Source organism: Dromiciops gliroides, chromosome 3, assembly GCF_019393635.1.
Source record: "Dromiciops gliroides isolate mDroGli1 chromosome 3, mDroGli1.pri, whole genome shotgun sequence".
In the NCBI taxonomy this organism is placed as follows: Eukaryota; Metazoa; Chordata; class Mammalia; order Microbiotheria; family Microbiotheriidae; genus Dromiciops; species Dromiciops gliroides.
In genome coordinates, this window is record NC_057863.1 from 617,671,251 (window position 1) to 617,694,881 (window position 23,631).

The window sequence follows — 23,631 nt, forward strand, 5'->3', positions numbered from 1 at the left end:
ATGAGCCATTTTCCTTGGGCTGGATGATCTAACAGAATGATCAGGGAGGTATAGAAACAAAGAGGCAAAGGATAGGCGACCCTGGGCTACTTACCAATGCCGGTGAGATACAGCAGGGCCTGGCCTAGCTTCTGGCTCCCATTCTTCCCATAATAAGAAACCCGCACCTGTGGAAACATCATGGTGCCTGACCAAATGTGGCATCTGTGCCCCCAGGAAGCTCCCGGAGGCTTGGAGTGGGAGGAGCACAGAAACCTAGCTGTGATAGTCCTGCCTGGAGACACACGGGGTGACCCTTCCAGTCCGCAAAGACCCCAAATCATTGCTTATATTCAAATGCTCGTCACTCGAGTGGTGAGCAGTGAGAACCCTGAGACAGCAGGTCTAGTAGAAAGCACCTTGAGTAACCTCACTTTCCCCATCTGTAAAATAAGGAAACCAAACAAGATGATCTCTAACATGACCTCCCAGCTCTGACATCCCATGTTCTAAGGCCCCTCCCAGCTGTGATATGCCATGTTCTAAAGTCCCTCCCAGTTCTGACATCCCATGTTCTAAGGGCCCTCCCAGCTCTGACATCCCATGTTCTAAGGCCCCTCCCAGCTGTGATATGCCATGTTCTAAAGTCCCTCCCAGTTCTGACATCCCATGTTCTAAGGGCCCTCCCAGCTCTGACATTCCATGTTCTAAAGACTCTACCAGTTCTGACAGTCTATATCCTAAGATCTTTTCCAACTCTACTATTCTGCATCCTACCGTCCTTTCCAAATCTAACAAGCAATGTTTTAAAGGTTTCCCCCCCCAGTTCAGATATTCTATTGCTCTCTGGACGACTCATCAAAGAAAGAAGGGAAAATTGTGGGAATGAATTGGCTCAGTAGGAAAATCTGGAGAGCTGGAGGCCCAAGACAGGGTATGTAGGAAAAGGCATGTTTATGTTTCGGTGTCCTAGGGATGTGAGGGAGTGCCCACAAAGTGTGTGTGTGTGTGTGTGTGTGTGTGTGTGTGTGTGTGTGTGTGTGTGTGTCTGTCGCGGGGGAGGGGGGGATCTTTGGAGCCTCCGTCTCACCTTGGCATCATCCACATTCTTACTGGAGGTCTCCATTTTTATGATCACATCCACATCAGCATCCAAAGGCCAATGTTCATCAGCTGGGGGCTCACTCACATTCTTGGGGTCATATTCTAGGTAGGTCTCCACCGTTGAGCTTCCAGTGACCTTAAAAGTCACAGCTCCTGGAGGGACTGAACTGGACGGGAGAGAAGGCAAGAACAGGAAGGAGGTAAGCCAGAAGGCCGTCCCAGAGTCTCAGGGCTTCAGAGTGGACTGGGGATCAGGGAGGGAAGAACACTTATATCCACTCAGGCATCTCCCTCTGGCTGGGCCTTCCTTTGGGCCTCCCAAACCCAAGGCCATGAGGACCAGCTGTGATGGATGATATTTGATGGATAGAGTGGCTTAGGATGACCAATCATCAAAGCCGAGGGATGCTTGTTGATTGACTGTCTGTCTGTCTGTAGACATGGCAGGAGAGCCTGTATTTGGAAGGAATGTGTCCTTAATGATGACGTCCTTCTTCCTTCTCCATGCCTTTGGGGGGGGGCGGGGCAATGAGGGTTAAGTGACTTGTCCAGGATCACACAGCTAGCAAGTGTCAAGTGTCTGAAGCCGGATTTGAACTCAGGTCCTCCTGAATCCAGGGCCAGTGCTCTATCCACTGTGCCACCTAGCTGCCCCCCTCCATGCCTTTTCGGTACCTCCCCTGGTTGTCCCCCATGCCAGGAATGCACTCCCTTCTCACCTCCTCTTGCTTTCCCTGGCTGCCCTCAAGACTCCACCCAAGTCCCACCTGGGCAAGAGGTCTCCCTCCACCTCCAACTCCTAGGGCCTCTCCGATAACCTTCCAGTTCCCCTGTCCATGTCTGGCATATACCAAGTCATGTACATGATGTCTCCTCCCATTAGAATGTAAGCGCCTTGAAGGCAAGAGCTGTTTTTGCCTTTCTTTGTGTCTCCAGCACTTAGTACAATCTCCAGCATAGAGCAAGTGATTAATAAGCTAGGTGATACAGTGCCTAGAGCCCAGGGCTTGGAGTTGGGAAGACTCATCTTCCTGAGCTCAAATCTGGCCTCAGATACTTATTAGCTGTGTGACCCTGGGCAAGTCACTTCACCCTACTTGACTCAGGTTCCTCATCTGTAAAATGAGCTGGAGAACGAAGTGGCAAAACAACCACTCTGGAGTGTTTGCCAAGAAAACCACAAATGGGGTCATGAAGAATAGAACACAACTGAAAAAATGACTGAAAGTGATCAATAAATATTTGATTGACTTTAAACTCTGTGATTCAACCTCAGCCTGAAGACATCCGATAATGCAGAAACTCCCTACTTTGATGGAGCTGCCCACCCTGTAAGAAAATAGCTCACAAAGTGTTAGAATTTTGTGTACAGGGAGCCCTTTCTTTTAGAATAGAGAGATCTCTTCCGGTGGTTATCTGGTCCAACCCATCGTTGAAAAGGAATCCCCAGTAAAACATTTTTAACAAGCATTTATTTATTAAACACTTCCTCCATGCCAGGCACTGTGCTAAGAGCCTTACAAATCTTGTTGAATTTAAGCCTCACAACAACCCTGGGAGGAAGGTACTGTTATGCCCATGTTACAGATGAGAAAATCAAGGTTGGCATAGGTTAAGCAATGCACCCTAGGCCACACAGCCAGCAAGTGGTCATCCAATCTTTCCTCAAAGACCTTCAACGAGAGGGAACCCCTTTCCTCCTATGGCATCCCATACCACCTTTGGATAACTGACTATTGGGAAAACATTCCTGACACAAAGCTTAAAAAACAGCTAGTATTTGTATGACTGGCGCCCTAATATCTACAAAGCACTTTACATAGGTTATTTCATTTGATCCTCATAACACTCCTTTGAGGTAGTTGCTATTATCAACCCCATTTTATAGATGAGGAAAATGAAATTGAGAGAGTGACATGACTAGGGTGACCCAGCTAATGTGTCTGAGGCAGGATCTGAACTCAGGTCTTCCTGTTTTTAAGACCAGGGGTCTATCCATTGTACCACCTGGCTGCCCCTTTGCAACTTGCAGCCATTTTCTTTGGCTCTAGCCCCTGGAAAGGTCATAGGGTTTTGAGCTGGAAGACATCTCAGTGGTCATCTATGCTTACTGCTAAATATGGGTCAATGCAGAACATTCCCCTACGTTGTGCTATCCCTCTTGCCTAACCCTCACTCGCTCTCGCTAGGACACAAGACTGGTTGGTTCTTCAGAGGCAGGGACAGGATGATACTAGCCATGCACACCCTTTTCCTATTTCCCCAGTCACCAATAGCAAGTATTCAAAAGTTTCCAATCCCTAGTCCAGGAGAAGCCATCAACACTCAATCAACAAACCATGATAGCTGCTAATAGGGTAACAGGCTGGGCATTGACGAGCCAATGACAAAGACAAAATTGTCCCTGTTATCGAGCAAACAATGATTATTTATTAAACATCTACTCAGTCAATCAGCAAGCCCTTGTTAAATGCTTATTATATGCTGGGCACAGTGCTGAGTGCCAGAGATACACAGAAGGGCAAAAACAGACCCTGCCTTCAAGGAGCTTGCAATCTCATAGAGAAGACAATTTGTAAACAACCAGGTACATAGAAGATGCACCCAGTGTAAATGGAAGGCAATCTCAGGGAAAAAGTACTAGCACAAGGTGGGATTTCAGTCCCGTCTTTTTGGGGAGGTGGTTCAGCAGGGGGAGGCAATCAGGGTTAAGTGTCTGAGGCTGGATTTGACCTTAGGTCTCTCTGACTCTAGGGCAGATGCTCTATCCACTGCACCACCTTGCTTCCCCCTAACGCAGCCTTAAAGGAAACCAGGAGGCAGAGGTGAGGAGGAAGAGGATCACAGGCATGGGAGGAAAGCCAGGAAAATACACAGAATATTATATACAAGAAAGACAGTGGCCTGGATCTTATAAAGCATATAAAGACTGAAAGGTAGGAAGGAGACAAGCTGTCCGGAGTTTGGTTTTTAATTTGCTCCTGGGAATAATAGGGAGTCACTGTAGTTTATTGAGTAGGGGAGTGACAAGGTCAGGCCTATGCTTCAGGAAGATGATTTTTATGCATCTATATGCCTGGGAATACAAAGATAAAAATTAATGTCCTGCCCCTAAGAAGCACATTTCTTTCTGCTGATCATTCTTGACCTTGATCCCGAGTGAAGCTCACGGGAATACACAGTATTGTATCAACCTGGTATTGACTGGACAGTCAACAATTCCATACACACCTACATGCATATATATATATATATAAACATACATGTGTGTATATACGTATATCTCACAAACAGGCTAAGTCTTCTCCTGGGCCAACAAGACAGCAGCACCAATCCTTATCCTTAAATATTAGGGACAAGAGGTACCTTGAAAAGTCATCTTATCTGTCTCCCTTCTCCCATGTGAGAGGTAGCAAGATGCAGTAGAAAGAACAATGGATTTTGAATCAGAGGAGTTTATTTAGACTTGTCTCTCTGTGAGTGGGTGATCTTGGCTAGGTCATTTTAATTTCTGTGGGCCTCAGTTTCCCCTTCTGTCAAATGAGGAGACTGATTTAGATGGCTTCTAAGGTTCTTTTGTAAGGTGAGGTTCGGAACCTGGGGTCCATGTACCTCCAGGGAGCCTGTGACCTTGGATGTAAAAACATTACATGTTTATTTCCATTAACCTTTGGTTTCCTTTGTAGTCCTATGCATTTTATGCTTTGCATTTTAAAACCTTCTTCTGAGGACTCCATAGGCTTTATCAGCCACTGCTAAAGGACTCCTTGAGCCTAGGACTTAATGCTTCAGAGACAGACAAAACTGAGTGTTATTTAATGTCAGGGGGAACAGTCCTTGCTCATTGAGGGTCAAGAGAAGGTGGCAAGAGAGTTGAGCACTGAAGAATGGAAAGAAATTCAGCAAATAAGAGGGAGGAAATGCCTTCCAATTATAGGAAAAGGTATGAGCAACAGCAGAGGTGGTAACATACAGGGTGTGTAGGACAAAATAGTGGGTAGTCCAGTTTGGCTGCAAGATACAGCACATGGCAAGGGTTATGTGAGATAAGGCTGAAAAGTCAAGGTGTCCTGAGCTGATGACAAAAGTAGTTCTCTGCCAGCCTTCTACTGAAAGTCGACATCTTGCAAGTCACGTCAACCAGATGCTTACAGATGATTTGGAAAGTTAGCCAAAAAATACATCTCCCTGGGCTGGGATTAAACTCAACATGCCAGGCACCAGATGCCAACTTCCTGATGCCTACCCTGTACCCCAATGGTTGGCCCTTCAGTCAACCAGCTGTGGGTCAGAGAGAAAAAGAGGAAGCATTTACCACGGCCCTCTGTTCCCTGTATCAGATCCCCTCCCTCGAGTGGGCTGATTGAAAAACTCTCTCTCAAAGGTGTCAGAGCAGGGAGTGGAGCGATATTGTGGTAAGGCATCTGATGGTATCTAATATTATGGCACTATCAGGGTTAGGCCAGGTTACCCAGTTGCCTTCCCTCCTTCTCTCAAGTGCCCTTTGAAGAAGTCTTGCCTCGTCCCAGATATTCAGTTGCCATCTTCCCATGCCTAACATAGTTGGTGACTGGTCACCCTAAAGCACTGTGCCCCTTCTGATCTTGACCTAGCAAGGTACCCCCGAGACCCTCCTCAGTTATGTTAGTATAGGTTTCTTTCTTTCTTTCTTTCTTTCTTTCTTTCTTTCTTTCTTTCTTTCTTTCTTTCTTTCTTTTTGGTGAGGCAATTGGGGTTAAGTGACTTACCCAGGGTCACACAGCTAGTAAGTGTTAAGTGTCTGAGGCCAGATTTGAATTCAGGTCCTCCTGACTCCAGGGCCGGTGCTCTATCCACTATGCCATCTAGCTGCCCCTAGTGTAGGTTTCTAAGACACTAAGGAGTAACTGGGCCGAGGGCCAGAGAAGGGAGGGAATCTATGCTCTTTCCAGATGGGCCACCACTGCCAAAGTGACTTATACTCAGGGTATTTCTCCTCTTCCCAGTTCTCTCTATGGAAGGGGCCCATCACTTTCCTCTAGATCCCTGTGCCACTCACACCAACCTGTGGCCCAGACCTCTCATCTCTATTTCTCCAGGAACCAGGGTTTCCTGATCTAAGGAGATGGGAACCAAGAAATACCAAGAGTGATAACCTCGATTTGATGACTTCACCTAGACTATTGTGATGGCTTTAAAAAAAATTTTTTTTTAACTTATTAAAAAAAATTTGTTGGTTTTTTTTTTGGTGTGTGTGTGATAGTTTTTGTTTGTTTGTTTGTTTGTTTGGTTGGTTTTTTGCAGGGCAGTGGGGTTAAGTGACTTGCCCAGGGTCATCCAGCTAGTGTCAAGTGTCTGAGGTCGGATTTGAACTCAGGTCCTCTTGAATCCAGGGCCGGTGCTTTATCCATTGTGCCACCTAGCTGCCCGCTAGCTTTTAAATTCATATTTCTATCTCCACTCTCACTTTTGTCCAACCTTTTCTCTGCATGGCTGTCCAGCTATACAGTTAATGTAATCTTCCCAGCCACTTCTTTGCTCATACAGTGAAGTCACAGAAGCACAATGGATCAGAGGTGCATAAGTTTAGGGCTCATCTAGTCCATTCCCCTCATTTTACAACTAAGGACCATTTGACCTTGAAAAAAACTTACATGTCAACCAGTCTACCCTCCCCCTCCTTTTATAGATGAGGAAATTAATGTTTAGGAAGGGTGAATCACTTGAGAAGTCTCAAGGTGGGTGGGGGAACTCATAGGACAGAGAAGGAAATTTTGGTTGAAGGGGACAAAGAGCACTTCATGGGGAAGGAGGCTCATGAGATCACTTTCCACAGAACTGATATTTACAACCAACACCCTTGGTTTGGTGATCAAGACCCTCCAGTATCTAACCCAGACCTTATTTTAGGCAACCTAACAGAGCCAATAGGCCTTCTCCCTGTTGGCCCAAGCATCACTGGGTCACACCATCCCCTGACTGGGAACGTTCTCCCCATCATCCCTCCCTACATCTATCTCTACTCATCCTCAAGTTCTCGTTCAGGAGTCTCCTCCTCTTCAAAGCCTTCCTTCATTCCCTCAGCCTGAATTTTTCTTTCCTTCCTCTGAATTCCCCAACTATTATAAAACCACTCAGATGGTACCCAGCATATTTGGCCTCCAGGAATCAAGGTCCAGGTTTGGTGGAGTGGAAAGTAGGCTGGACTTGGACTCTAAAGACCCTGAATTTGGGTTTGGCTATGACACTAGTAGGAGCAGCTAGGTGGTACAGTGGATGGAGTACCAGGCCTGGAATCAGGAAGGTCTGAGTTAAAATCCGCCTCAGATACTTACTGACTGTGTGACCCTAGGCAAGTCACTTAACCCCTATTTGCTTTTGTTCTTCATCTGTAAAAGGAGGACACATTGGAGAAGGAGATGGAAAACCACTCCACTATCTTTGCCAAGAAAACCCCATAGACAAGACCTTGGGTTCATAAAAAGCTGGATATGCTGAATAACTGAACAGCAACGAGCATACTGATAATAACTCTGAGACCCTTGCCCTCTCTGGCCCTGAGTTTTCTCATCTGTAAAATGGGATAGGCTGGCCAGGTATGGTGGTACATGCCTATTATCCCTGTTATTGGGTGGATCACTTGAATTTAGGAGTTTTCAGCTACAGTAATGGGGGTCAGACTAAGTCTGCCACCAATATACAGACTCTCTTGGAGTAGGGAGCTACTTGAGACCCTAAGGAGGGATGAACTGACCCATTCTGGAAAATAAGCAGGGGAATCAAGCCCATGTATGACAGCTGGACCTCCTGCCTGGGGGAGACTGAGAAACTGGGGCTTTAAAATTTACAAAAAGATGATGGGAGCTGGACAAAATGATTTCTAGTCCATAAGGTTTTGTTTTGGTTTTTGTTATTTTTTTGGTTTTTTGGCAGGGCAATGAGGGTTAAGTGACTTGCCCAGGGTCAAACAGCTAGTTAAGTGTCAAGTGTCTGAGGCTGGATTTGAACTCAGGTCCTCCTGAATCCAGGGCCGGTGCTTTATCCACTACACCACCTAGCTGCCCCTCCATACGGTATTTTAAAATAACAAGAAAGATTTGTTTCATCTCAGACATTTTGTGTTCTAAGGTCCTTCCCAGCTCTGATGTCTGGTATTCTTACATTACTTCCAGCAAGAGCATCGGGGACCAAATTCACCGGCTGTGGACTCAATTAAAGGTCAATTCAGTCATTCCAGTCATGACCAACTCTTCATGACCCCATTTGGGGATTCCTTGGGAGAGATCCTGGAGTAGTTTGACACTTCCTTCTCCATCATATTTTACAGATGAGGAAACTGAGGCAAACAAGGTGAAGTGACTTGCCCAGGGTCACACAGCTAGTAAGTGTCAGACAAGATTTGAGCTCAGAAAGATGAATCTTCCTGACTCTGGGCCTGGTGCTCTGTACACCACAATGGCTCCTCGCTGCCCCAGTTGAAAGTATTATAAGGCAATAATACTCATGAAGTATCATGGTACTCTAGAATGTCCACTGCATTTGGAGTCAGAAGACCCAGGTTGGAACCTGAACTGGGCCACTCCCTAGTTCCATGAATAAGGCAAGTCACTTCCCATTTAGGCCTTAGTTTCTTCCTTTCTAAGTTGAGGGAGTTAGACTAAGCAGCCTCTAGGGTCCCTCCCCAACTCCGCATCTGTGAGCTTAGAATGCCATGAAACCTGGCATGTGCCCTGCAGAGGGTCTGGCCTAAGGAACAGGGAGGTGGCCCACAGGCCCTCACGAAGCACGCACCTGGCAGAGCCCTACTTCTGGCCCATGGGGTGGGCCAAAGCTGAGTCCAAGGAACAGAAGAAACCATATTCCCACAAATCTTCATTTTACCTGCTCCAAGGGGAAGGAGAAGGAAAATACCAAGCAGAGAATCATCCCAGACTCTGTATGATACAAGAAAGAACAAACGACCCCTGCACGGATCATTTTCAATTAAGTAAAAAACTAACCAACCACAGATCATTTTCAAAAATCAAAACTACAGGTGATTTTTAGTCAGATAATAATGGCAAACAGTGAATGAGTTTGGGGGTTTTTTGTCGAGGCAATTGGGGTTAAGTGACTTGCCCAGGGTCACCCAGCTAGTGTCAAGTGTCTGAAGCCGGCTATGAATTCAGGTCCTCCTAACTCCAGGGCTGATGCTCTATCCACTGCACCACCTAGCTGCCCCAAGAATGGATTAAAAAAACACACAGATCTTTTGTGTGTTCATGTGTTTATGTATGTATACTATGTATGAGTGTGTATACTATATGTCTGTAGTATATGTATGTCTATGTGTGTATGTATATATATCTGTAGGTATGCATTGTGTGTGGTATGTGTGTATTCATATTATGCATCTGTATGTTTCTGCGTGTATGTATATGTGCATAAGTTTATGTATGTCTGTAGGAATGTATTTTATGTAGTGTGTGAATTAATAGTATGTATCTGTGTTTCTGCATATATGTATATGCACATATGTGTATACATGTGTATCTGTATGTATTGTATGTAGTGTGTGCATTCATAGTATATATCTCTGTGTTTCTGTGTGTATGTATATGTACATGTGTGTATATATGTATATCTATATGTATTGTATGTAGTGTTTGCATTCATAGTGTGTATCTGTGTGTTTCTGTGTGTATGTATATGTACGTGTATATATACGTATATCTGTAGGTATGTATTGTATGTAGTGTGTGCATTCATAATATGTATCTGTGTGTTTCTGCGTGTATGTATAGGTATATGTGTCTATACGTATATCTGTAGGTATGTATTATATGTAGCGTGTGCATTCATAGTATGTATCTATATGTTTCTGCGTGTATGTATAGGTATATGTGTCTATACATATACATGTAGGTATGCATTGTATGTAGTATGTGCATTCATCGCATGTATCTGCATGTTTCTACATGTATGTATATGTACACATGTGTATGTGTTTAATCAGATCCTCCTCTCTAACTGACTGTGACTCCAGCAGCTGTGAACCTGATTTTTCAATCCCAGACCACACATCTGTTAAAAACAGTGGCCACCCACCAGCCAGATAGCATGGCCAGAAGCCTGTGTGGGATTACAAAAATAAGCTCAGGGTTAAGAGACATGAGTAGATGCAATCATCAGATCACAAGATAAAGAGTTAGAAAGGACCTTACAACACAGAAGGTGACAGCTGGGAGGGCCCTTAGAATACAGAATGCCAGAGATGGGAGGGCCCTTAGAACACAGAGAGTCAGAAGTGGGAGGGTTTTTGAATATAGGATTTCAGAGCTGGGGGGGCCCTCAGAGCACATGTTCAGAACGTCTAGAATGTCATAACTGGAAACTCCCTCTTCCTTTACTAAGGAAGACACGACATCACAGGGGTGTGCTGGGCATTTGGGAGCTCCCCATCTAGTTCCCTTCACTACCCCACCGGTCACATCCGTCTGCAGCTCAGGCAGGACTCCACGGCACCAGGTGACTTGAGGGAGAGGCTGCCAGCTGCCTCCTCTCCAAGAGCCAAGCTCTCTTTCTACTAAAACCACAAGAAAGGACCAAGGTCATGTGGTCCCAAGGCGGTCCCTTTCTCTGGTGGTCTTGAGACAGCCCAAAGCACTTGGTCCCTGCACTACAACTGAAGTGATGAAGGCTGGGAGTCAGGGACCACCTTCTTGGTTACAGATCTCCCTCTAAGCTCCCAGGTTAAATTAGAACTCTTGACTCTGCTGTTGGTCTTGGTTTGAGGCTCCGACCTCCTGAGATGGATGAGACTGGGGACAGTTAGCCTGGAGAAGTCTTGGAGTGGGGAGAGTTGGGGGGAGGGCTACACAACAGCCATCCTCAAGTATCTTAAGGGATATCACTGAGGAGGAATTACACTTGTTCCAGTTGGCCTCGGAGGGCAGAGCTAGGAGCATGGGGTGGAAGTTCTAAAGAGTTTAATCGGGAATAAATTCTTTTTTTTTTTTTGGTGAGGCAATTGGGGTTAAGTGACTTGCCCAGGGTCACACAGCTAGTAAGTGTTAAGTGTCTGATACTAAATTTGAACTCAGGTCCTCCTGAATCCAGGGTCGGTGCTCTATTCACTGCGCCACCTAGCTGCCCCAGGAATAAATTCTTAACCATTAACATTAGAGCTGACCCAAGGTGGAATCATCAGCCTCCAAAGGAGGTGGTGAGTTCCCTGTCACTAGAGGACTTTAAAGCAGAGGCTGGACGAGATGGCCTCCAAGATCCCTCCCCACTCACTTTATGATTCTGTGAATTTGCTACATGGCCTTAATCAAGTCCTTTCCCCCTCTCAGACCTTCAGCGAAAGCCCACTTCCGACATTCTACATTGAGAGCTCCCTCGATAGGATTCCTCCCAGCTCTGAGTGTGTTCTTGCGCCCAGTTGTACACTGCCAGTGTTTAGAAGCAGCCTTCCTGGCCACGGGTTAGGTGGAATCCCTTATCAGGACATCAAAGATTGGGGGGGCGGGGATAGCTCCTCTGCAGGTTCCATAAAGCCCAAGAGCCCGAGCCATCACAACTCTGTGGAATGTGCTCCTCAGACTAGAATTAAAGGGAGGGCTCCCCTCCTCCTCCTCCCCTCACTCTCCTCTTCCTACGAAACAAACTCATACGCTTTGTGCCCTGTAATTCCTCAGAAACCTGGGAGGGATGGGACTAGAGAGACGAGACAGAGACTTGAGAGAGACAGAGATAGATCAGACAGGAGAGGAAGGGGATGGGAAGAGGAGGGAGGGAGGGAGAGAAGGGGGAGGGGAAATGGGGGGGAAGGGAGAGAAAGGTTGGAGAGAGAGGGACAGAGACAGAGAGAAAAGAAAAAGGGAGGGGCGTGGAGGGACATGGAGGGGAGGAGAGGGGAGGGGAGGGGAGAAGAGAAGAGAAACGTCCCTGGAGTGAGAGGCTGAGAAAGACCACACCGTTTCATCAGCTTCTCCGTTCAGTTATCCTCTCCCTTAAGGGGACCACTCTCCAGGGGACCAGAAAAGGTAGGGGAAGGAAGAAGCAGGAAATATTCCCTTGGCTAGTCCTCAGGCAAAGTGGCCACCTTCAAGAGGAGGGGGACAGACGGGGAGCATCTCTAGGCTAGTTCAGAGAGCCAGCTTTGGGGCTGGACTTCTCGGGACAGGCATTTCAAAGCTTTGCTAAAATTCAGGCTCTCCCAGTCTCCTCTTCCCGCTCTCACACCAGTGAAGCCCTTCTATTCATAGCACTTAATTATCTCCTGTCCTATAGAGCACAGAATACCAGAGCAGGATCTAGAGACCATCTCTTCCAAATTGCTCATTTTACCCATCATCTAAGTGGGCCCCAGAAAAGAGAAGTGATTGGTGCAAAGTTGGAATTCAAATCCCGGTTTCCTAACTCTAAATTTCACCCTTTTTTCTATCTTTTGTTTTCAGCACTCACCTGCGCACACCGTAGCTTTTGCTCAGCAAAGACTTGTGGGATTAAGTACTAAATGTCTCTGCCTGGTGAAGATGTGACACCAGAGCTACCTGCAGATCCTTGGGGCAGGGACAAGATGACATTCCTCAGCCCAACCACAGCCCCTCATCCCCAAAATATACCATAATTACTACTTAAGTCAAGAACCCTCAGGGGCCAAGGCATATCAGCCCCACTTTCCAAAAAGCCCTTTGCTCTTTCCCCTAAGAAGGTCTAGGAAGCCAGGGAGGGAAAAAGGGAGCAGGAGGGGCATGAATGCAAAAGGGAAAGGAGTCAAGGAGAGGAGGGCTTGACAGAGGGGTGGGCTGAAAGGAACTTCAGAGATCATTCTGCTCCAACCACCTCATTTTACCGATGAGGAAATTGAGGCCAGGAAAGGGAAAGTGATTCAAGAAACATCAAGTCTTCGTGGAGAGAGTGCAATAAAGATTGCCTCTGGGGCAGCTAGGTGGCGCAGTGGATAGAGCACCGGCCCTGGAGTCAGGAGTACCTGAGTTCAAATCCGGCCTCAGACACTTAACACTTACTAGCTGTGTGACCCTGGGCAAGTCACTTAACCCCAATTGCCTCACTTAAAAGAAAATTTAAAAAAAAAAAAAAGATTGCCTCTGATACCTGGCAGGATACACAACCTCTCTTTCATCTGTAAAATGGGGTAATGAAAATTAATTAATTTAATTAAATTAAAAAGTCAAAAAAAAAAAAAAGGAAGGAAGTCTACTCAAGCCTTCAGTATGAAGCAGACCTTTGAGATCACCCAGTCCTAGCCTCTCATTTTACAGATGAAAAAACTGAGGCTCCAAGAGAGGAAGTGACTTGCCCAAGGTCACAGGTCTTCTGGCTTCGAATCCAGCCCAATTTCTACCCTTCTAGTAGAATGTTTTCATTCCTCTCCAGATTGTTCTCCTGACTTTCTGGACTTTCTCTACTGTACCCAAGCCAAGTTCCTTCATCTCTCTTCCCTCTCCACCTTTTCAGCGTCCATTTATATGTTTTCTTTCCCCCAATAGAATATAAGCTCTTTGAGGGCAGGCACTGTCTTTCTTTCTACTTGTATTTGTATTTTCATCTGTTAGAACAGGGCTGGGCACATAGTAATTACTTAATAATTGCTCGTGAACTTGATATTGGCCTTCTGCTACAGGAATCTATAGTACAGTGGAAAGATCACCAACCAGGGAAAGAAAGATCCAGAATGGGGGAGAGGAGGAAGCAATGATAAAATCCTTGATATCCCCAACACAACCATCCTGGTCTAATGTAAAGAGTTTACAGGGGCAGCTAGGTGGTGCAGTGGATAAAGCACACACCCTGGATTCAGGAGGACTTGAGTTCAAATCTGACCTCAGACACTTGACACTTACTAGCTGTGTGACCCTGGGCAAGTCACTTAACCCTCATTGCCCCACGCAAAAAAAAAAATAGTTTAGGAGTGAGGAAACTTGGATCCCAGTTGTAACAGACTGGTATAAGTGGTGGTGGCTAGCTTTCATTCTGTCTGCCCTCTCCTCAAACCTTTTGTGAAAGGGGGGCCATAGAAAATGGCACCAATAAATATGGCACTAACAAAAAACGACCCCATTTTCCAGAGCACTGGGAATACACTATGCAGGGGATACCAAAAGAAAGGAAAGGAAGAAACCCAGGGAAGGCAAGGAACTACACAAAACTCAGACTACATACCTATGCATTCAAAGGGCCCTGCCAGGGAACCGTATATAATAAGGCAAGTGTCAGGCAGAGACTCAGAGGCAGCAAAGGGAAGAGACTTCCTCTTGAGAAAGAGCAATTGAGCACAGGCCAGGCAAGTGGAGAACCTGCCTCTCCTTAAATTGTACCATCTTGGACACCTTGAAGCTTGGGACAGTGCAGCCTAGAAGCAGTGCCCCCTTTAAGATGGAGTTAAAAGTCAAGAAATAGGTAGGCAAGATGCACAGACAGAGAAAGATGTGGACCATAGGAAGTTTCTTTAGTGACAAGGAAGATCGAAGTGCACCCTCAGAAGAAGATGGCAATATCAGGGCTCCTACATCCAAAGCTTCCAAGAAAAATATGAATTGGTCTCACGCCATAGAGGCACTCAAAAAGGACTTTGAAGATAAAATAAGAGAGGTAGAGGAAAAAAATGGAAAGAGAAATGAAAGTGATGCAGGAAAGTCATGAGAAAAAAGTCAACAGCTTGAAAAGCCAAATGGAAAAGCTCTCTGAAGAAAATAATTGCCTAAGAATTAGGATTGAACAAATGGAAGCTAGTGACTTTATGAGAAACCAAGAAAGAGTGATTGCTGAACTATTATTGAGGAACCTTCGAAGACTGGTACCAGTATGTGTGAGCTTAGAAGCTATTTTTTTCTGAGGAATGAGGGCTATCCAGTTCTGACATTTTCTGTTCTAAGGGCCCTCATTCCCAGTTCTCACATTCTGTGTTCTAAAGTCCCTCCCAGCTCTGGCATTCTGTGTTCTAAAACCCTCTTACCTGATATTTGCTTACTCTTTGATTCTAGCATCTAAATAAAGCTCTAAGGGCAGCTAGGTAGCACTGGCCCTGGGGTCATGAGGACTTGAGTTCAAATTTCACTTCAGATACTTACTAGCTGTATGACTCTGGACAAGCCACTTAACCCCACTTTCCTTAAACATCCAGGGCCATCTCCAGTCATCCTGTTATATATCTTGCCACTGGACCCAGATGGCAAGAATGAGGTTGGTGACCTTGCGCAGCAATCCCTCAATTAAATCCAATTCACCGCAAGTCATGACATCACCCCTATGTCATGGTCCTCTGAGAATGAAGGGCAAACAACAACATAAACAAAGCTCCGCCACTTTCCTGAGACCATTTATAAGCCACAGAAAGGTAGATGAACGAACTGTCCCTATTAAAAACAACATAGGAGTAGGAATAATTTGTCTTTGAGGAGAGGAAACTTGGGCAGAGGCCTCAAGTTCTGGTGTATTTAACATCTGTATTAGTCAAACAGTAAATATTTATTAGGCACTTAGTATGTGTCAGGTACTAGGTAAGCACCAAGGATACAAATAGATACAAAAGATGGTCCCTGCCCTCAAGGAGCTTATAATCTAATGAGGGAAATAACATACAAACAAATACAAATAAGTTATACATAGGATAAATAGGAAATAATTAAGAGAAGGAAGAAACTAGAATTAGGAGAGGTTGGGAAAGGCTTCCTGCAGAAGATGGGATTTCAGTTGGGCTTTAAAGGAAGTCAGGGAATTTCAGATGCAGAGATGAAGGAGAGTGTCCCAGGCATGGGGGTCAGCCAGAGAAAAACCCTAGAATCAGGTGATGAAGTGTTTTATTCATGGAATAGACAGGTCAATGTCACTGGATCAAAGAGTGAAGAATGTGTGTCTTGGAGGAAGGTTCAAAAAGACTGAAAAGGTAGAAGAGGGCTAGGTTATGAAGGACTTTGAATGCCAAATAGAGCAATTTATATTAGATCCTAGAGCCAAAAGGGAAATACTATAAATTACTGATCCTAGAATGAGGGGGTAAAGAGAGGGGGATGACATGATCAGACCTGAGCTTTAGGAAAATCATTTTGATAGCTGAATTGATGAATTGGAGTGGGGGGAGACTAAAGGCAGGCAGGCACACCTCCCAGCAACTATCACAATAATCCAGGCTCACACCTGATGATGATGATGAGGTAGGTGGTGGTGGAAGTGTCAAAGGAGGGAAGAGGTTGTATTTGAGAGAGGTTGCAACTGTGAAATGGACAAGAGATGGGTAGAGGTGAAATACAAAAGAGATGCTGCAGAGGTGAAATACACAAGAGATACTGAGGAGGTGAAATACACAAGAGATGCAGCAGAGGTGAAATAGACAAGAGATGCTTCAGAGGTGAAATACACAAGAGATGCTGCAGAGGTTAAATAAACAAGAGATGCTGCAGAGGTGAAATACACAAGAGATGTTGCAGAGGTGAAATACACAAGAGTTGCTTCAGAGGTGAAATAGACAAGAGATGCTTCAGAGGTGAAATACACAAGAGATGCTGTGGAGATGAAATACACAAGAGATGCTTCAGAGGTGAAAAAGACAAGAGAGGTGGCAGAGCCTTCAAGACTGAGAGGATGGTGTTGTTCTCTATGGTAATAGGTAATTAGGAGCTGAGGATGATTTAAGGGGAAGGAAAATGAATTATGTTTTGGACACATTGATCATGGATCATGCATCAAAAGCTGGAAGGCGCCCCTGGGGTCATCTAGATTAACCCCCTCATTTTATTAGATGAGGAAACTGAGGCCCAAGGAAGTGATTTACCCAAGGTCATAGAAGTAGTAAGCGCCATAGAGTTACAGGCTAGATGTCCTCTGTGGTCCCTTCCAGCTTTAAATCTATGATCCTATAAATAGTGTCTTCAAAAGTTTTGGAATAGTCACTATGAGGAATGAGATAATGATTTGATAAGGGCAAAGCAGAAGGATTGATGAGAAGTAGTCAGAGCCCAGCTGAGATGATGTACCTTGAATGTCTAATGGGTGGCCAGTTGGGATCCACACTAAATGATGGTCATCTTTTCTCCTGACCCAACTGCAGAAGGCCAGAAAAAGATGGACTATTTAAGAAACAAGAAGTACAGACTGTACCAGAGACCTATAAGGCCAGTGCTCAAGGAAAAGGGAAACCAGTCTTTGAGTTTGTTTGTTTTTTCCCCCAACTGGGTGAAGTGGGGAAAGAACAGCAGGATCCTTGCCCTCTTGTGAGCAATTCAGGCACCCTATAAGACATTAAGGAAAAAGGGAGATGAAAGAAAATGGTAGTGCTGAAGTAGGAGAACTTGGGAGAAAGAGAAAAAGGACAAGAGGAACAAGGAGGAAAGAGGCTAAGAAGGAAGGACAGTCAAAGAAGGTGGCTCAGTCAAGAAGGTGGCAGAGGGCAAAGGTTAAAGGTAAAGATGGGTGAACTTAGAATATGGAAGGAACATCCAAGATGGAGATCTGAGGACCAGGGTACTTAGAGCTTCAGGAAAAAGGAATGTCATTGCCAGTCAGCAGAACAGGTTAGAAAGAAGCCAACACAAAGGAGAAAGAGCTCAGGAAGCACCCCTCCAAAAATTAGGAAGTGGAGGATTTGGGAGGTGGCAAGAGAAGTCAATTCCCCTCCCACAGGATTGTTATACATGATCTCCAAAGTCCCTCCCAGTTATGACATTCAATGTTCTAAGGCCCCTTCAAAGGACTTCCTAGATCTAAGACATTCTCTGTTCTAAGGGCCTTCCTGGTTCTAAGATTTTGTATTGTAAGGATCCCCTAACTCTCACATTCTATGTTCTAAGGCCCCTTCCATCTCTAATATTTTATGCTCTAAGGTTCATTCTAGCTCTGATATTCTATGTTCTAAGGTTCTCTGAATGTTATTTATAGGGGGGAGAGAGAGAGAGAGAGAGAGAGAGAGAGAGAGAGAGAGAGAGAGAGAGAGAGAGAGAGAGAGAGAGAGAGAGAGAAAGAGAATATCCATTAATTTGGGAATGGTTAAATAAATTGTGGTACCTGAATGTCATAGAATATTAATTCAATGAATGAATAAATATGAAGAATTTAGAGAAACTTGGGAAGACTTGTAGGAAAGAGATACAAAATGAAAGAAGCAGAACTTAAGGAACATTTATATGATGACCACAAAGATGTAAAAGAAAACAGCTGGGAAGGCTATGGAAGTCTGATCAAAGATGAGGGGAGTGGAGCTTCCAGCCTTCCAGCAGAAAGAGGTGACCAGTGACAAGTGCAGATTAAGGCATAGGGTCAGACACAGTCAATGTGTTTACTCTATTGTACTTATTTGTCTAACAGAGGGTTCTAATGGGAGTCTGGGGAGAGTTATTGGGAAGTGATAGTGATTTTTTTTTCAAAGATTACCAATAAAGCATCAACCAAAGAGGGGGTGCGGGAGGAGAAACCAGGAAAGGAAGAACAAGGACTCAAGAGGCTAGGCCGGTCAAGAAGGCTTAGAGCTCCTCGAAATCTTCTTCAGTTTTGTTAATAAACACTCATTAAACTCCTCCACCCCACAGGGTTCTTACTCTGAGCCTTTGGGCTGCCAATTAAGACCGAGATTAGCTGGACTGCATTGTTTGGGGTTTTGCTCAGTCTCAGGCTCTCTCAGTATTGCTTGACAGGACTGGTGAGCTTGGCCAAGGTCCAAGCCCTGCAGGCTTTTGGGTAGGGAAGTAGGAAGGCCTTGGGGGGAGGGGGAACTGGGCAGGCTGGAATCATCTTAAATGAATCAGGGGTCATGAGGTGGCTTCCTTGACCCATCTCCCGTCTGAGCCTGCTCCATAAAGTTGCCAGGGCTCCTTTTAGACACCATGAGCTAAAGGAGATGTAGGGAAAGGGGAGATAGTTTGGTTGCCTCATGCTAAGTCTGGGGGGGGGGTCAAACTGGGAGGCTGGTCCCTTTAAGAAGAAGACACTCCAAGTTCGAGCCATCTGACAATTAGCCACTGAAACGCAAATATTTCCCTAAACCAAGTCTCATTGGCTCCTTTGGGGGTAATTAATCACTTCCCGTGAAGTCACCCACATGACACCCCATTAACTCTCTCCATGAGCCTGGGAGGTTGACAAAATCAGGTGATTGGCAAGCAGTGTCCCTGGGGGCCATGCCACCCCTCATGAACCTGGTCAGTCAGCAACAGTAGCAGCAGTTAGCCTCCAGGGCTGGTGAGAAACACCTGCCAGGCCTGGGGGATGCCAAGGTCTCTGCCTCTAAGACACACCTTCCCAGGAGGGGAGAAGGAGAGCTTCTGGCTAGATAAACAAGCCCAGCTTCTGCCTCTGGCTAGCATGGCCTCTCAACCAGTATGGCCAGTTGGGAAAAGGACTGGATTTACTGTCAGGGCACATAAGGTAGAATTCCCCACTCTGCCACCTACCAACTGTACCACCTTGGATAAGTCACCTTACATCTCTAGGCCTCAGTTTCTTCCTTTGTAAGATAAAGGGGCTAGACCAGATGATTCCCTCCACAGAAGGTCATTCCATGCTCTCCTTCCACCACCCAGATCACTGTTCACTGCCCTCCCTACAAGGAAGTTCTTCTTTAAGTTTAATCTTGATTTCTCTCAATTAGATATAGGAAACAGCTGTCATGGCATTTCTTATGATGATTTTTCTCATCCCAGGCTTCCCCAACCAGTACAGTTAAAGGAGTCATCACCAGGACCCAGACATTCTTAGAATCATTTTTTTTTCATTCATAGAATCATAAGAGAACTTGAAGGACCTTTTGAGACCATCTACAGCCAGGTAGGACTTGGGACCTGTGCCTCTAGCTCAAATCCCAGCTGCCCTTCCACAAAGCACTCTGAATCTCCTCCCCGCCAAACTAGCCAACAACAGAGCCATATCCAGCAAGGCCAAGGGTAGCCCTGCCCTCTCTTCTCACCTCTTCACCTGAATTCCATTTCTGAAGGATGCTCTAAAGCAGGGCTTCTTCAACTTTTTCTCCTTTTTGCCCAAGAAATTCTTATATAACCCCAGGTATATAGATATATAAAATAGGTATGCAAGTCAAATATTTACTGCCAACGTTTTCATGACCCCCACATTCAGTTACACCATCCCATATGGGGTTGGGACCCACAGTTTAGGAAGCTTTGCTCTAAAGTACTGGGAGATCCCCAAAGAACATGCCCTTTCAGGGTAGCAACCCTCATCAACATTTCCTCCATTTCTCTTAGAGGTACTAGAAAGGAGGCACAGGAGCATCAGACACAGGATCCTACGAAGGAAACAACATGAAGCAACAGAGAGAAAGAGTGATGGATCTGGAGTCAGAAAGACTCAGCTTCACATGCTGTCTTAGACACTAACTGTATGACCCTGGGCAAGTCTCATGCCTTAACTTCTTTATCTGTATAATAGGGACCATAGCCCTTCCTTTACAGGAGAGTTGTGAAGCTCAGATGTCTGTCAAGTTCTTTCTTCTAATTCTTCTGGAGATTTTGGTTCAAGCTCTGTGAGCATTCCTGGGGCAGGGGATAGGAGGGGGGCCTCGCTGAGGGTCCCTTGGGGCTTCCAAAGGTCCCGAGCCTTTGGCAAGGAAATAAGGAGTAGGAAATGGATGGCAATGAGAGGACTGGCCCCCATTGCTCTAAGGCTGTTAGAATGACAAAGAACTTTTCTTTGGAAACTGAGGCCAACCAGGAAATTTCATAGATGAGATCATTGAGAGCCTAAGAAATGAAGAGACCTAGGGTGTCAGTGCCAAGAGTGGGATTCCAGCCCAGGTCTTCCTGGCTTCAATTGCAGGATGCTAACTACCACCCCAGTTATGAGGCCACTGCCTTGGGGACCCTGGGACTTCACCCAAAGCAGAAAAAGGGGCTGTCTTTTTTCTACCTCATCTGTCATCCATATCTACCCCAATGGGGATGCCAGGTGGCATAAGACTGAAATTTATGAGAAACCTTCTCCATTTGTTACCCTCCAACCTTGGAGCTGCCTTAGGATCACAGAGCTAGAAGGTGCCTTAGAAATCATCTAGTCCAACCCCCTGACTTTACAGAGGAGGAAACTGAGACACAGAGAGGTTATTCAATTTGCCCAAGGTCACACGGGTAGTAGGAGGCAGAGCTGGGATCTGAGCCCAAGTACTCTCACTCCAAATACAACACTCTTTCTACTGGACTACACTGACCCTTGTCAATGGAACTTAGAGATCATCTAGTTCAACCCCTTCCTGGTACAAATGAGGAAACTGAGGCACAGAGAAAGTTAAATGACTAGCTAAAGGTTACACAGGTACTAAATGGCAAGACCAAGATTTGAACCCAGGTCCTCTGCTTCCAAATCCAACACCATTTTCATTATACTAAAGAGAAAGAAAGCTAATAAGGCAGAAACAATGACAAACTCATTGAGTCTCAGAATCAGAAGAGTCGTCATAGGTATTCTAAGTCAACCTTTGGCCCAGCACATCCAGCATGCCCTCTATGGCATCCCTAGCAAGGGTCACCTAGGACATATGAAGAGATCTCATCCTGCATATTTGCAAAATACTGTCCTCACAATAACCCAATGTGGTAGATAGTGTGAGTAAATTTCTTCCCATTTCACAGATGAGAAAACTGAGGCTGAATGGCGGAGGGTTTGCCCATAGTTTCACAGCTGTGAACTTGAACTCAAGTCCTTTCACTCCAGATCTACATCTGAATTTATGCAGGAACCTAGAAAATGTCCATACCAGGTGGTCTTAGACTCGCTACCAGGGTCATGGGAGTGCTTGGAAAAGAGTGACTGGATAATAAGTGCTTCCTCCTTCCCCCCCCCACCCCCGCACCCAGAATTCAAAGTCTCTATCCACACTGAGACAGGGCAGAGCCAGGTAATGTTCTCCAGAAGCAGATGGACCAGGTTCCCTTCTCAGACTGATTCCTCACTCTGGACTTGCCGGATCCTACAAAGTAACAATTTCCCTATCACCAGGACCACCAACCACCTCTGAGGTTCTGGTGTGGCAAAGAACTGAGAGTTCTAGATCATCAGAACTGGAGAGGTGCTCAGAAGACAGAATTTCAGGGATGAAAATGACCCTTAGAACACAGAATGTCGGAACTGGAAGAACCTCAGTACATGTCAGAGGTAGAGAACATGGGATGTTAGACCTAGAAGAGACATTAGAAGACAGATATCAGAGCTAGGAGGGCCCTTAGAACATGGGATGCTAGACCAAAAAAAGACCTTAGAACATAGAATGTCAGAGCTAAGGAGGGACCTTAGAACACAGGATGTTAGACCAAGAAACGACATTAGAACACAATGTCAGAGACAGAAGGGACCTTAGAACATAGAATGTCAGAGCTAGGAGGGACCTTAGAACACAGACTGTTAGACCAAGAAAGGATATTGGAACACAGAATGTCAGAGCTGTTGTGGGGAGTGGTTTACAGAGGAGGAAACAGACTCCAAAAGAAGAGAAATAACTTTCAAAAACTGAGCACAACTGCTCAGGGGCAGAACTAGACACCTCAATCTACCAACCAGTTCAAGACAGAACCCAAACTAGAGTGATCAAGAGAGTTCAGGTTTATCCTAGTACTGAAAGAAGGAGGGTTCTGAAGGCTTCCTCTACTCAAATCGTCCTTCCTCTCCTATGACTTCCTGATCACTTTAGCTCCTGATTTCACTATACCTGCCAGACACAAGCTTCTTGTCCCAAGCCCCCAGAACTGTGGGAATTGATGAGAGGGCCAGGCATGGTCCCTCCCTTCCAAGCGCCCCATTCCCTGCCCACAGTCCAATCAATGGGGTTCCTAGTTTTGGATTCCCCCCTTCCAGACTATGTTCTTCAGTTTATTTTCCCATCTGAAACAGCTGACCAAATTACTCCCTCTCTGGCGCTGCTACCTGCTCCGCCTTTTCTCAGGTCAAAACATTTCTTGTTGTTGGCAGCAATGCGGTAACGTTTCCAGTGGGACAGGTTCACCTGACTGGCGGCAACCTGTAAGGTGCTTCCCAAGGTCCCCCAGAGCCTGGAGCGGGTCCTCCTCTTCCCCCTCAATTCCTGGAGGGCAAAGAGCCCTGCTGGATGAAAAGAGACAGGCTCTTACCCATAAACGTCGACGGGGGTGTCAGTGCCCACCACACAGACCGAGTGGGTGGGCTTCTGCAGGGACAGCCGGATTGCTCTCTGCTGGGCCATGCTGACAAGCCTCAGCGCCAAAGGCAGTGGGTGCCTCCCCCCTCCGGAGCCAGCCCACAGTCCTCCAGGCTCCGGCAGGTGGGGCACACTGAACAGAGAAAGAATGGGAAAGCTGGAACAAAGACTGTTGGGCTGCCCTCCTCCGCCTGCCTTTTAATTTCGCCCTGTGACCTGATTAGCTGGAGCCCTTGTCCCCACCCCCTGGCCCCGTGCCCAGGGCTCCATCATAACGTGCTCAGATACTGTCAATCCAGTGGCCAGGAGACAATCAGGTGGAGAAGCTATTTGAGGGCATTGGGGGGGATAGGGGGGTTAGGTGGATTAGTGGACCCAGGGTAGGCAGAAAGATGGGATGCTTTAACCTACAGACGGGTCTTTGGGACTTCCTCACCCTGAAGACTGCAGGTATG

The 23,631-nt window shown here is 45.9% G+C and overlaps 1 protein-coding gene across 1 annotated transcript in view; it reads right to left on the bottom strand.

Annotated features, from left to right (window-relative positions):
* PADI1 (peptidyl arginine deiminase 1) overlaps positions 1–23,221 on the bottom strand; it is a 46,596-nt gene extending 23,375 nt beyond the window's left edge. The window contains exons 1-3 of the mRNA XM_043994929.1: positions 23,130–23,221; positions 1,070–1,250; positions 95–167 (exon numbers count right to left, since the gene is read on the bottom strand). Of these exons, the coding sequence (XP_043850864.1) occupies positions 95–167; positions 1,070–1,250; positions 23,130–23,221 (346 nt within the window). The remainder of the gene's footprint in view (positions 1–94; positions 168–1,069; positions 1,251–23,129) is intronic.
* Positions 23,222–23,631: the final 410 nt, after the last annotated feature.